Genomic DNA, 15,658 nt, shown 5'->3' on the forward strand with positions numbered 1-15,658 from the left:
GAAGTAATTGGACGACCTGAACACTATGGTCGTGTTTGTGCAGCTGAAAAAGGGGTTGAAATTAAACTATATTTCAAAGTTGCACCACAACACTCATCCTCCTCCCCCATCACAGAGGCCAAATCAGAAATGACGAGTAAGATACGTCAAGAATTAATGAGAAGATGAGAAAGAAGATTGAACAAATGTGGCTAGAGTTGCGACAAGAGTTTCTATCGCAACAAGTTTGTGTTGAGCCGGCTGAGGCGCTTGTTAGTCCAGCTCCAAGAGCACAAAGGGGAGTTGTGTGGCTCCTACAACATCAAGGGAGGATATCATTGGCCAGACGAGCCAATGTGAGCTACTGGTAGACGGCGACATGCTTCCTCAGGTGGTGGCCATTGGAAAAGTCTATCAAGAGGCCACCACCATACATAATGTTCCCCTCTCCCCTAATGTGGCGAAGGTAATAGTGGAAAGAATACGAGTAGTTGATGCTTGTGTTCCACTACCTTACGATGAGGTAACAACTGTGGCCGATGCATTCCAGACATTCGTAGCCTGGCCTAGACACCTCATTCGAATTATACCATAACCTTTGGTAATAATTTCATTTCATTATATTAATTTATATGTATATATTACATCTAATTTAATATAAATGTTCTTTATTTTGTAGAAACCTCGTCGAAAACCAAGTCCCAAAAAGAAGTATGAGGTTCTGATTGATGATCTTATAGCATCCTTAGCTGCAGCTGCAAGAGAGATTGGTCATAACTCTATGGACATTCAATGGGATGATACATTTTTTGAAATAAACACTGACATTCCATTGTACATATGCATGTCAGATTTGTTAGAATTTGCAGCTGGGGATGAGCAGCTCAATATAAATATAATTCAATTTTTATGATGTAAGTATCTTTACCTATATTTCAATTTACTTTATGTTGAATTATTATTGATTATGCTTTAACTAATATCTTGTAGGTATTTGCATGGAGTTTGATGGTAATGAAAATGTCTATGGATTCTTAGATCCCTCATATACTAATCCCACTGGAACAAAGAAATGTGAAACCCAATCATACATCACTAACACCCTGGAAAAAGAGGGAAAACAAATTTATTTATACCCTTATATTAATGAGTAAGTTTAATTATAAGTAGTCAATTATTACTATTTCATGTTTTAAATATTTACTATCTCTTTTCATTGATGATATAAGGGTCATTGACAGTTACTTTTCTTATCCAAAATTGATAAGACTGTTGTGTGGTTCTGTTCCCTATACAAGAGGCCATCCACACATCTAAAGAATATGATTGATAGGTAAGTACACTATAAACTTAACTCCGTATGTTACTAATTAAGCATATTCTAACGCGGTTTTTTGTATTAATCAATTGATGGCGTGGATATAAATCTTAAAAGGTCAATTCAATTCAAATTATCAAAATCTGAAGTGGATCGCATTAAAGGTTTGTAATTTTTGTCTTTCTCTTTTCATTGTTCATCAATATTAACTTTTATTTTCTATTGAATTATAGTGTAATAGACAACCAGGAAGCTATGAGTGTGGCTATTACATTATGCAATGGACGGTTACCATTGTAAGACTAGGCCTTAAAAGTGATTGGGAGCAGGTAACATGATGGTAAATTATTTTTATAATTCTTTAACTTATATGTATCTTAACACTAATTTATGTGAACCTTATTTTGTTATATAGTTCTTTATAGATGAGCAAGCAATGCCTTTGGCCGTCATAAAATATGAGACAAGCTTGGGCCCCATATTTCCTAATTTTTTTTAACTCTAGGATAGTTAATCAATAGTGTAGGAATTAGATAGATAGATAGGAATATATGTAAGATATATGTTATTAGTGGTTGTAATACATTTTTATCAATATATATAATTTGATTATTGAATTTATGTATTTTTCTGGTTGGGTTATAATTGAACAGGTCAATTTAGATAGAAGTTAGCATTAAACAGAATGTACTAAAAAAAATACCATCTACAAGGGCGACTATTTACCATACCCGCCCTCTTAGATTCAGCGGAAAACTTTATAAGGGCGGCTATGGTAAATAGTCACCTTCTTATATGCTTCATAATGCTTTATAAGGGCGATTGTGGTAAAAGTCGCCCTTTTACACCTCATGCATAGTCGCCCTCTTTGTTTGAATGCGTACAACTTATGAGGGCGGTTTTTACCACAATTGTCCTCTTTGTCTGAATCTAAGAAGACGACTAAATAGTCGCCTTCTTCTCTGTTGGACATAAGACTACATGTACATCAAAGGCGGCTAGAAAGCCACCATTTTACAGTGAAAATAGCTACCGTTTTTAATCCTTTCTGCACCAGTGATGTGATGAGTGTTGGTTATAGTGTGATTAGTGGTAGGAAGAGAAACTTGATCTGCAGAACTTGGTAGAGAAGGAGCAGAAACAATGGCTTGTGAAGGAAATGTATAGGTATAATTGATAATAGTAGTAGAAGGACAAGTAGACAAAATAATAGTTAAAGGTGTATAATGTGAGCAAGAAACAGAAGAAGTCGTGACATTAATATTAAAAGGATTGTCAGGCATAGTATATGGAAAAAGATATTCATTGAAAATCACATGACGAGAAATAATGGTCTTACCAGACAATGTAACTTTTATATGTGTAATTATACCCTATAAACAAAAACAATGAAGAAAGAAAATCAAACTTGTGTTGATTATATGGATGTAAGAGGAGGTAGCATGCACAACAAATTATTTTGAATAAAATATAATCATTTTTTATTGAGAATAATTTTTCATAGGAGCCAACATTGTTCAACACAGGTTTTGGAAGTGCCTTTATTATATGTACAACAAAAACAAAAGCCTTTCCCCAAAATTTAAGAAGAGGAGAAGAAGCGGACACGAGAGCCAAACCAGTATCAGCCACATGTTTGTGTTTTCCCTCAATGGATTATGTTCGTGAGTGTGTGGGCATGTCAGTCTGTGATTAATTCCATTACTATGTAGAAATTTTGTTAATGATAATAACTCCTTCGCATTATCACATTTAAGACATTTTAAAACGCAACCAATTTGTTTTTCAACATATGATTTGAAGCGTATAAAAAATCCATAAGCTTACATTTAGCATTGATGAGATATAGCAAAGTATATATAGAAAAAACATTAAGAAAGACAATGTAATACAAAGAACCATTAATAGTAGTAACATGATCCGTAGATATCTACAAAAACTAATTCAAGAGGTTTAGTGTAAACAAAGGAAGAAAAAGGAAGTTGGTGAGACTTCGCAATGACGTAGAAATCACAAAAAGTATTATGTTTGTTACATGGTATATGATTCATACGCATAACAAATAATAATTCTAGAAGAAGCATGTCCCAACCGTTTATGTCACAAATGATATGGAGTCATTATAAGATTGCAAGAGATATTAACATAAGAATGTAGAAAACTTTGTAAGGAAAGGAAGACATATAAACCATCATGTATTTTTCCTTGGAGGATTATCTCCTTGGTCTGGATTTTTACAAAAGAATGATTAGGATAGAACTCAAAATAAACATGGTTGTCCCAAGCAAATTATGATACACTAAGAAGATTCTTGTTAATAGATGGAACATGTAAAAGATCATGTAAAAGAAAAGACTTAGACAATTGAGGATTTGAAAAAGAAGCATAACCAATATTGTGAATAACCATACTTGAACTGTTACCAAGCTTCACAATATCAGTACCACTGTAATTAGTTTTCTTGGAGAAAATCATTGGATCATGAGTTATATGGTGGGTTGCACCATTATCTGAGTACCACAAAGGATCGTTTATAGTGGAGGGAGCACCTCGTATGGAGGACATAGAGTCATCCATAGACAAAGACTGAAATTGAGATTTGTTAGCAGAAATAGAGGAGGAAGTAGTGTTATCATACAGATGTCAACACTTAAGAGTTGTGTGACCGAACTTGAAACACAATTGACATTAGACACGCGATTGTTGTGAAGCGAAAGAAGGAAAAGAATTGTTCCGAGAATTCTTATTCTGGTTTCAAAACTCAGGTTGACGTCAGTTGACAAAAGACTATTTTGATGAACCACAACCACCCTGAGTATTATTGTTACGAAAAGATGATCTTGAAGGCGAGGAAGTACTCCATGGAGTGGACATAACATTTTCTTGAATAAGAAAAGGTTCACCGAATCTATGTTTCTCAAAACACGCCTCTTGAGCAAGAAGAAAAACTTCAATATCTTGGACGATGCAGGGATCAAGACGCAATATGACAAAAGTAAGAAAGGAATCATACTCCTCAGGTAGATCGTCGAGAATAGCTTCAATATGATCTTCAGATGAAAGCAGAGACCTAGTGACAGTAAGAGAATCTACAAACTTCTTGATATCAAGAAGATACATAGAGACAGACCAATCACGTTTAGGAGTCTTTAATTGGAGTTTTGGGTCTTTGATCTTCGCACGAGTATGAGAGACATAGTATACTCTCAACTTTTCCCATATCTAATACGTGGAACACAGAGACCCACCATCTGTGTAAGAAGAGGCGTGGACATGGAAGCGAGAAGGCAAACAACAATGAAGAAGAAACGCTTTTTTTTAAGAAAAATTTTCAGATGCAGAGGAAAGAAACTGTTTAGGTGGCAGAGGATTTCAAGAAATGAAGAAGAAATGGCAAGAATTTTTGACGCCACACAAGAAAATTGTTATCATCAAGTTTGAGAGACAAAAGCATGGAAAAAGTATGAAGTTGAGAGAATGCAGGAACTTGCACAATGACAGCAGTACAAGAGGAGGAAGAAGGAGAAGACATTGTGAAGGAAAGAGTAGAGGAGAAAAAAAAATTACTCTTTTATACCATGTTAGTGTATCAGATGACAGAGAGAGAACATAAAAAAAATGCAAATTTTTTTATTGAATTGTATATGATACACATATAAGAGAATGTATATATAAGAGTCCAACAAGCATACATGTCTAAGATTCTTCAGGATGAAACCATTCTAACTAATTTTACATCTGGAATATTAAATGTCAATCCAAACATACACTTCACGAAAAACTTGCTTGATCCCGATACTTGTATTAGATCAAGGTACTCTTTATCATTACTATTAATTTTATAAATTATTAGCTGAAACACAAACTCGTGTGCTGCATTTCTTATGATAATATCTTTTTTATAAATATATACATATAAATTATTTTATTTATGAGATTTTATTTATCATATTAAAATAAGATAATTAAATATACTATTATTATAATATATACTATACTAAAGTTATGTTTTAATAAACAAGTTTAATTGTATGAAATAAAATACTTATAATTATAACTAAACAGTAATAATAAAGTTAGAGTTGCACTATTTGTTAATTTCTTTTTTGGTTTTCCATGGTTACTTTTTGTTTTTGTTAAATCTAGTTGAAACTTTCTTTCCATTATTTATCAGTTTCTTTCTTATTTCCTTTTTTTTCTATTATAACTTAATTTTCTTTTATTTTTACATTGATACCATCTATAAATTTTGTATTATAACTTTAAAATATTATTAAGAAAAATAATTTGTACACACTAGAAAATTTCGATTATATATTATTATAAATGTTATAAATATTTAAAATGAATTTTTTTTAACCTAAGATTTTTATATTTGCAATATTGTTGTCTTAAATATTTATTTTTAACATTATTTATTGTTATCATTATTAAAATACTTTTATGAATGAAATTAATTATATATATATATATATATATATATATATATATATATTCTTTTATTGAATGCGAGTTAATCAGTTTTGAATAAAAGAACAATTATAAGAAAATTGTCAAATAAAAGATTATTTTTTGACCTAAAAAGCAGTTTTTCTTTTTATAAATTTTTACTTTCAATTTAAAAGTAGCTTGCAAATTAAATACGAGTCATACAAGTAATAAACAAGTTTTTTTTAACTTTAATCTAAAAAAGGACCTTAAAATTGAATGTGTCATACTGACTTTGTATGAAGATACGGTTAATTTCTAGATACCACTAACAGATTTATCAAATCTCTGTAAAATGAGTAATATCTTAAGACGCAAGACCAATACCAACAATCCTTATCTATGTATATTTATTTAAGTGAAGTGACCCTAAAGTCATGGTGATCTACAAAATCTGAGTGTCACACAAGTATAATTGCTGGAAGAGTGCCATGAATAAGGTGAGTGCTAGAAAGTGCTACAAAAAGTATTTCTATCACCCTCTTATATGTATGTTTGGCACTCAGTCGATTCTCTTCTAGGGCTTCAAAAAACCCACCCAAGTGAGCCAAGGTGGTAGTATATTTTATTCATCTCAGCAAGACATAATGCTCCAAAACACATGGAACAAGTAAACCATCACACTGAATACTATTTAGTACCTCTGCCACAAGTACACACACAAAGGAATATAGGTCAAGCATCACCCTGTCCTAAAAGCGCCAAAAGCATTTTCTCATAGTCACCAGAGGTGTCCTTGGCAATGGCACGTTCAAGAGGGACACTGTTCCTCCTTTGATACTCTTCTCCAATAATTTTCAAATCAACTTCGGCCCTGGTGACCACCACTCTTGTAAGGTTTTCTTCATTGGTTCCTTGCCCGCCGATAGCCAAACGAACAACCTTCGCAAAGTACTTCTCAGGATGGATCAAGCACTTCGTAGTTGCCCTTAGTAAAGCCAGGAACTCATTCTTTGGATCAGCCTTAAGGTCCTGCAATGCAACATTGGCTCACAAAATCCACATCAGTCTAACCAGGTTCCATAAAACCAATGGGGAGCTGCCAAACTTCAAGGCTAAGCAAGAAGTGAGGTGCATAACTCAGATACATTGTTTCTTTTTCTCATATTTGAAGAGTCGCAAAAGGGAGATGAGAGAAAGGAAAGTAGGAAGCATGTAAGGAATTTAGAGTAATGCAAGATGAGCCATATTACCTTGTTGATATCTTTTCCAAATTCATCTTTGTAGTGATTAAAAGCAGCATTAAGTTGTGCTCTGCTCCTTGTAGCGAAAATCTTGATGAAGTCGTCATCGGTATAAGCCTTTTTTGAAATCTTTTCATGCAGCAATTTTGCCTCAGTTTTTGCCAAGCTCAAGTCGACCTCATCTCCTTCATATCGATAAGAACTAACCAGAAGTAGTAGGAGCTAAAGAAAACAAATGTTAGCTAATTTTGTCTCTTGGAGTGAAAGAGAGTGAGAGAAAAACCAAATTATATTAAAAAAAAAAAAACACAAACAAAGCAACAATTTTCTGTTGGAGAACCCAACAGTGAGAACACAATGTATCAGAGAAGTGGTCTAATCAAGGGGTGTGGAAGGAGAACGGGATGAACATTTTCCTTGTCAACATTTATTTTCCATGTTATTATCAAGGGAAAGAAAGTTATTGAATGAATTAAAGGAACTAAAAAATAATAGCCACAACGTAATATGGTGCCTTGTGGGGGACTATAATTGCATAAGGAGATCTGTCTAAAAGATATGGTAAGGGGAAAAGTGAAAATGATTAATTGGGGAAAGTAGAAAATTAAACCTCTTTATTGATGAAATGGAGATGGAAGACATCCCAATTGTTGGAAGGAAATTCACATTATATAAACCAAATGGATAGATGAAGAGTAGAATTGATAGAGTGATGGGGACAAGAGAGTGATTTGATACCTGGCAAGGAAATGCACAATATGTTCTCCAAAGAGACTTATCCAATGTTCCTTTATTAGTAAAAACCTCAGATTAATTGGGGGCCAAACCATTTAAGGTACTAGACTGTTTGAAGACAGGAGCTTTCAACATAGTGCGAGAGACATGGACAAGATCATTATGTCCTTGGTGTAAGAGGACAGAGGAAATAGAATCCCATCTATTCTTCGTATGTGAAAAAGTGTGACCAATTTGGCAACAATGTTGTAAATGGATGGGGGTTCAAACTGTTTTCCCGAAAGAACCATAAATTCATTTTTTTCCCAACATTCTCTTTGCAAGTTAAAAACTTGAATGCCAATGCTTGGAGGAACATGTGGTTTGCTATTACATGGTGTATATGGAAAGCAAGGAATGCTTTCTTAGAACGTCCGATTAGATGCAATCTGGCCGGAAGCAATTCTTAGAACATGGATGTGGCTTAGGAATCTAGGAAAAAACAACCTCACTATATGTCCTCTGGTTGAGCAATCCTGCTGCTTGTCTTACGTAGTGGTATACTTTCCTGGCTATGCACAAGAGCAACACATGGTGGCAAATGTCATAAGCAACAGTAGGAGCAAAAACTACTCAATGATACAGTGGCATCTAGTTGGATAATAGGTTGGTGGAATTGGGTGGGAACAAACATACTGAGATGGAACTATGTGAGAAGAGAGGGATGAAAAATTATTTTGTCATCGGTTATCATGCATTTATAGATCACATGGAATAGTGGGGAGACCCTATGTATTGTTTGTAAGTTTTTTTATGGTACTCAGGTACCAATTAATTTTAATACACCCTTATTTGCGGACAGAAAATAAACACTACTGAGAACCAGCTAGATGGGGAAATAATGCAAAATCATCTAATTCATAACAATAAAACAGGACTCTAAAATGTTTATTTCCACTAATAACAAGGTTAGGCTCAAGAATCAGTACCTTACGGAAGTCCCCTGTTGTGCGATGTGCAACATCCTCCTCAAGAGACTTCTTATAAAGAACATGGTAAGCCCTCCTTGCAGCAAGCAATTGTTCGGAGGACCTAGCGCAGGATATTTCCACCAGAACCCGATTGCTTGAACTCCACTTTTTAGCGGCCTCATTTGCCAAAAATGCATCACGTTCAGCAGAATCAAGTGCCCAAAGATGAACCAGCCTCTGGTGAGGAGAAAAATTCAAAATGCATATCAGTTTCAAACACACCAATAAAAGATATGCATATTATTCCAACAGAGTAGTTTTATTATCCACTTTTGTTACCATCCATTTTGGCGGCAAGTCATGCTCCCCGGTTAATCAGCTTAATACATTACTTTTTGACACCAAACACAGGCTCTAACTAGAACTGTGTATTTAAATTTTAAAATTAATCAAAACTCAGACAAAACCAGCGTATGCCACAATCTCTTGAATGGTGCTCATTTAAGTATACATGCAAACACCGTAGTAGGAACATCCTCATGAATGAATGGAAAGGATACGACCATCATACCACGCGCATATTATGGGTACAAATACACTTTTCATCACTTTTTATATTATTATTAGAGACCTCCTTTCTTTTAAAGAGAACCCAGCATTTTATACATGATCCATTGATACGTCAAACGATACACGACTATTGAGAGGATTGTGTAATTATGAAAAAAAACTATATTGCTGCACTGACCTCAAAATCGCTCGTGAGTTCTTTGTCCAAGACCTTGAGGAGATCTTCTCCATAGGTCTTGGCATAAGTTTCTCGGATAATCTTCCTCTGATCAGCACGTCTATGACCCAAGATGGATATGATAAGCCCCTCGTTAGTCCCCCAACCTACAATTACATTTGATAAATTGAAAACACATCTAAAGTGACATCAAAGCAAAACCAATCTATAACCCACGACACTATCCTCAACTGAAAACAAAATCACAATCTATAAACGGCATGATTTTACAATAACTTGGAAAAGCATAATCATAAAGCATGATCTTGAATTAAATAATTCTGACATTAGATTATCATGTATCACTTGAAAAGTCTTGGATTAACTATTCCTATATAATAATTAATAGAGTATTTAAAATCATCCTTTTCTGTCTTTCAATCTAAAAATAATCGCATGACAGATAAACAACACCTTCCATTATTGTTACCTTTACATGCACAGATGAAATCACAATAAGAGTAAAAGGCGCAAGAAGGCATCAAATAACGTGCTTAAGGTTAATTTACACCGATGGTAGCAGATCATTAAAATTTAAAACATGAATTGAAGAATGAAACCTGCGAAGGCTTTTCGGAGCTGCTCACAGTCATCGGCAGCAGAGGGAACAGATTGAGGCACCTTCAACGTCGACATTGTTGTTTCACTTTTTTAAGCACTCTCTGCTCTGTTTTGTAATGTGTTGTGGGAATGAAACAACTGAATTATTATTATATGTGTCCCACATGCAATTTCGAAGCGGAAATACCTGTTTTCTGACTTCCCTACGCCACAACTTATCCTCATTTCACGCTTCTCCTTTTCAATTCAATCTCTTTGGTCTATCCAATGCTTCCATTAATGGATGGATGGAGAGTGATGACGAATTTCGATCGCGAGACAATGCCAAAATTTTGTGCTGCGTGCTGCTCAGAACGTGCCAAATGGGTTGCAAATTTCCAATATCACTCAACTTTCTCTCTATCTCTGAATTTAGTTACTAATTAGAAAATTGTTAATAGGTTTTTCTTGTTTTTTTAGTTGCTTTTGTTGTGACTTATTTATCATGTATATAAATATAAAATTATTTATTCTTTGATTATTGGGGTAGGGAATTTTGTGATAAAAAATTAATTCTCTTTTAGATTCAGAATATATAATTCTCAATTTCTGAATTTTTTGAAAAAGTCATCTTTCTATCTTAATTCTGAACATTTATGAGATGTTGCATTTCCAACTTCTACTCTTCTTCATTCGCTCAATTCTAAAATATTTACTAAATGATTTTCAGAAATTATTTTGCTTTTTTATCTCACTAACATTTATGTTTATTTTAAAAAATTTAACCTTAGGAAAATAAAAATTATAAAAATATGAAAAAATATTACTATAAAATCTAAACCTATTTTTTTATGAAATAATTTATTAAAATATCTAATCAAATTTTATTAGTTTAAATTATTAAAAACTAGAAAGTTATGAGTACGTAACGCAACATACTAGGTTAAACATCAATTTAGGCGTTAACTAAAATTCTTATAGTAATAATATTTTTAAGGTTATTGTTAGTAATGATGATAAATAGAAAATTTATAACAATAAAAATTTTACTAAAATATTAATTATACATACATATGTATTTTTTTATTTTTACTATTATAATATGTATATTTATATTTATTTAAATCACACTCTTTCAAATTCTTTTAAAAAATCACTGAGTGTAAAACAACCACAGATTAAACCGATATTTTAATAGGTAGAATTTTCACTTTCTTTAGCAAATATATCTTTTTCAAAAAAAAGATTAAGATTCAATCAACCCTAAATCATCATAAAGAGTGGATTAACACATTCAAATACTTCTAGACACACACAACAAGGTCTTCAAGCAATCTTTTTGAATTTGGAGATATCAAAACATCTTGTTTAACATCCAAGATGAATCCAGCTAAAAATATTATGGCTAAAGTTCCATTCCGATATTGCATTTATGTTATTGTTTTGTCTCAAATCATGTTTTCACTATAATATTTGGATTTTGAAGGTTCAACTCTAACGGGTATTCAAGGAGGGGTTTCTCATTCGGATGTCTGAGGAAGCTTTGGTTGTGCCCTAGATTCACAGCTTGAGGTCAAACTTCTTCTAAATTTTATGGAAAGTTGATATCTTTTGGTTGCTTTCTTTATAAAAACAAGAGAAGAGGAACCTGTAGATTGAGCATGGACCCAAAGAAAAGAGAGAGAAGAAATTCAAATGGGTATGTTAAAAGCATTAGAGATAATTAATTATGAGAATTAAAGTATTATAAGAAAAAATTAATTAGTTTTCTGTTTCTAATTTAACACACTTATTGCATGAGATTGGTTAACTTGATTGAAAAATAATATTTATGATCCAGGATTTTCAAACTTACTAAGAAAAGGACCCCCAATTCAGAGGCAGTTTCAAATCCAACTAGAAGCTTACATGTGCTTATTTTACTACATGATTGTTTGGAGATACTTTAGTTAACTGAAATACAAATACCTTGTTAGGAATACATTTGGTTTTAGTTGACCACAAAATATAACAAATCAAAATAGTAGGTGGTCATGGATTTGGATTTTTCAAATCTATTTAGATTTAAAATCCATATCCACTTTAACTAAACCAAATATATTTGGATATTTTTAAATTTATGGAATGAATCTAGATTAAATCCACTTTGTTAAATCCATTTTGTCAATTACATTAAATTCATTTTGATATGGACATACATTAACTTGGCTCGAACTGGGCTTAAGCCGACTCAACCTGGACGCACACCAAAATCGACTCGGGCCTGGACGACTCGACATCAACCCGGGCCCGGACGACTCGACATCGGCCCAGGCCCGGACAACTTGACATCGAACAGGCCCTCTCAACTCGACATCGGCCCGAACCCAGACGACAAGACATCAAGCTCGGGACCGGACAACTCGGCATCGGCCCGAGCCTAGACGACAAGACATTAGACCCGGGACCGAACAACTCGACATCAGCCTGGGCCCGTACGATTCAACATCGGTACGGGCCCCTACGACTTAACATCGGCCCGGGCCCGTACGACTCGACATCGGCCCGGGTCCATATGACTCGACATCGGCTCGAACCCGTACTACTCGACATCAGCCCGGGCCGGTACGACTCGACATGGCCTAGGCCGGTACGACTCGACATCGGCCCGGGCCCGTATGACTCGACATCGACCCGGGCCCGTACAACTCGAGATCGACCCGGGCCCGTACGACTCGACATCGACCCGGGCCCGTACAACTCGAGATCGGCATGGGCCCGTACAACTCGACAGCGGCCCAGGCCCGGGCCCGTACAACTCGACATTGGCCCGGGCCCGTACGACTCGAGATCGCCCTGAGCCCGTATGACTCGAGATCAGCCCGGGCCCGTACGACTCGAGATCGACCCGAGCCCATACGACTCGAGATCGGCCTGGGCCCGTACGACTTGAGATCGGCCTAGGCCCATACGACTTGAGATCGGCCCGTATGACTCGACATGGCTTGGGTCGGTACGACTCGACATCGGCCCGGGCCGGTACGACTCGACATCGGACCGGGCCGGTACGACTCGACATCGGACCGGGCCGGTACGACTCGACATCGGCCTTGGCCCGTACGACTTGACAGCGGCCCAGGCCCGTACAACTCGACATTGGCCCGGGACGGTACGACTCGACATTGGCCCGGGCCCGTATGACTCGAGATCGGCCCGGGCCCGTACGACTCGAGATCGACCCGAACCCATACGACTCAAGATCGGCCCGGACCCGTACGACTCGAGATCGGCTCGGGCCCGTACGACTCGACAATGACTCGGGCCCGTACGACTCGAGATCGACCCGGGCCCGTACGACTCGAGAGCGGCCCGGGCCCATACGACACGACAACTGCCCCGGCCCGTACGACTTGAGATCGGCCTGAGCCCGCACGACTTGAGGCCTGTACGACTCGAGATTGGCTCGGGCCTGTACGACTCAAGATCGATCCGGGCCCGTACGACTCGAGATCGGTCCGGGCCCATACGACTCGACATTGGCCCATGCCCGCTCGGCTCAACATCGGCCCGGGCCTGCTCGGCTCAACATCAGTCTAGGTCCATGACAACGGCCCAAGCCCGCTCGACTCGACATCGGCTCGGGCCCGCTCGACTTGACATCAGCCCGGGCTCGCTTGACTCGACATCGACCTAGGCCCGCTCTGCTCAATATTGACCTTGGCCCCCTCAGCTCGAAATCGGCCTCGGCCCGGACGACTCGACATCGGTCCGGACCCGGACACTCGACAACCCCCGGGCCCAAATGACTCGATCGGTTCGGGCCTGCTCTGCTTGATATCGGCCCGGATTGTCTTGGCTCAACTTGGATCGGGCCAAGTCAAAACCCAACCCAAAATGCAATTTGGATCATGCAAAAATGTATCCAATCCATATCCAATTAAATGGATAGGATTTAAAATCCAAAAATATGGATTTGGATTTAAGATAAATCCATTTAAATGGATTAAAACTAATATGGATTTGGATCCTTATGGATTGGATTTGGATCCTTATGGATTGGATTTGGTAATTTGGATTTTTTGCCCACCCTTATAAAATAACAAGCGTAAACCAGAGCTAACCATTTAAATTTCTTTATTTTAAATAATATAATAGGAGTAACACAAACCATGAAAGAAGTCAATAATATCTCAACACTATAGTTGTCAATAAATATGTACCTATGTCAAAGAGACCTTATTGATTGCCACCAAATCATAAATGAGAAATGAGGTATCTTCTCTCTTGCTTATGTGTGTGTGAGTTATCATTTAGATAAATCTAAAACAAAATTTATAAAAGACAAGACACAACTTCCAAATTCCTGAGGTAGATAAAACTCACTTGATAACAAAGTAAATTGAATAAACATATATACCCCATTTGAATATCTGCAAGGAAATCACATATTGATCATTTGGAAAATAAAATTTGTCAATCAAATAACATCCATAACAAGTAACCAGCATCATATATCGTGTCCCATCAGCTTTCCATGTGGCATGGTAGTATCGTTGTCTCAAGAGTTGCAGATTGTCTCTGCAAAAGTAGAAAACAATGATCTAAAGTAACAAAAATAAAGAAACTATTGTACCCTTGTGTCAGACGACTTCTAGCTATAAGAAAGTTTACAAAATACAAAGAAAAATTAAAAACGCATCTCAGTATCCAAACACTATTGAATCTAAGAACCAACAGTTCTGGAATGGGGATAACTAAAAAAAAGTTTGAGGCAACCAAAAAGCCAATAACCAATAATTCAAAAATTACAAGACATAATATAGTTAATGCTTTCAAATTAAGTTCCATTCCAATTTACGAATGAAAATGCATGTACGAAATAGGTTGCCTTACACTTTCACCATCAACCTGCAGAATAGTGGATTGATACTGGATGCATGACATGGTTGATCCCTCAAGGAGACTTAAGCCACGATTCATCAACGAAGTTCATGAATTTGTTTCAAAGGCAATGAAGCAAATTTCCTATATATACACAAGATGGAGGGATAAGGTGTCCATGCATTAAATGTATTTGCGAGAAAATCCTTAAACTTTCTTTTTTTAGGACTCAATTGCTACAATATGGATTCAAACCCAAGTACAGAATATGGGTTCATCATGGAGAACATGGGTCAAATTAGGACAACTTATGTCATGCGTCGAGCAACTATGATGATATGAATTATGTTGATAAGTTTGGGTCAGTACGAGATATAAGAACTCAATATGAGAACTTGGACAATGATGGTATGTTTGAAGAATAGTCTCCTAATGCATTCGCGCAGATGTTTTATGATATGTTATGAACCAATTTATGAAGGAGCAACAAAGTCAAAATTATCAATAGTCATTCGACTTTTAGCTACATGAACCAATTGTCATGCTCCAGAGAAGTGTTTAGATTACATCATAAAATTGTTAAATGATGTAGCTCCAAAAAAAAATTGCATACCTAAGAACTACTATGAGGCCAAAAAAATTGTGTCAAGTCTTGGTTTGGAAGTAGAAAAAATCGATAGTTGTGAAGGTGGTTGCACGTTGTATGACAAGGAGGATATCTATTTAATTGAATGCAAATTTTATCATCTTCCTTGTTATTTTAAATCAAAGGGTGACAGGGGAAGATATAAAAATATTCCAAGGAAGAGAATGTTTT

At 36.2% G+C, this 15,658-nt stretch overlaps 1 protein-coding gene across 1 annotated transcript; it reads right to left on the reverse strand.

The window, feature by feature from the left end:
- Window positions 1-6,109: 6,109 nt before the first annotated feature.
- LOC137826431 (annexin Gh1) lies at window positions 6,110-10,451 on the reverse strand. The gene is made up of 5 exons (XM_068632389.1): window positions 10,002-10,451; window positions 9,403-9,548; window positions 8,673-8,891; window positions 6,979-7,191; window positions 6,110-6,757 (listed from the first exon to the last, which is right to left on the reverse strand). The coding sequence occupies exons 1-5, from the start codon at window positions 10,075-10,077 to the stop codon at window positions 6,461-6,463; spliced, it is 951 nt and encodes a 316-aa protein (XP_068488490.1). The 5' UTR covers window positions 10,078-10,451; the 3' UTR covers window positions 6,110-6,460.
- Between the last annotated feature and the right edge of the window lie 5,207 nt (window positions 10,452-15,658).

Source organism: Phaseolus vulgaris, chromosome 8 (assembly GCF_000499845.2).
Source record: "Phaseolus vulgaris cultivar G19833 chromosome 8, P. vulgaris v2.0, whole genome shotgun sequence".
Classification (NCBI taxonomy): domain Eukaryota; kingdom Viridiplantae; phylum Streptophyta; class Magnoliopsida; order Fabales; family Fabaceae; genus Phaseolus; species Phaseolus vulgaris.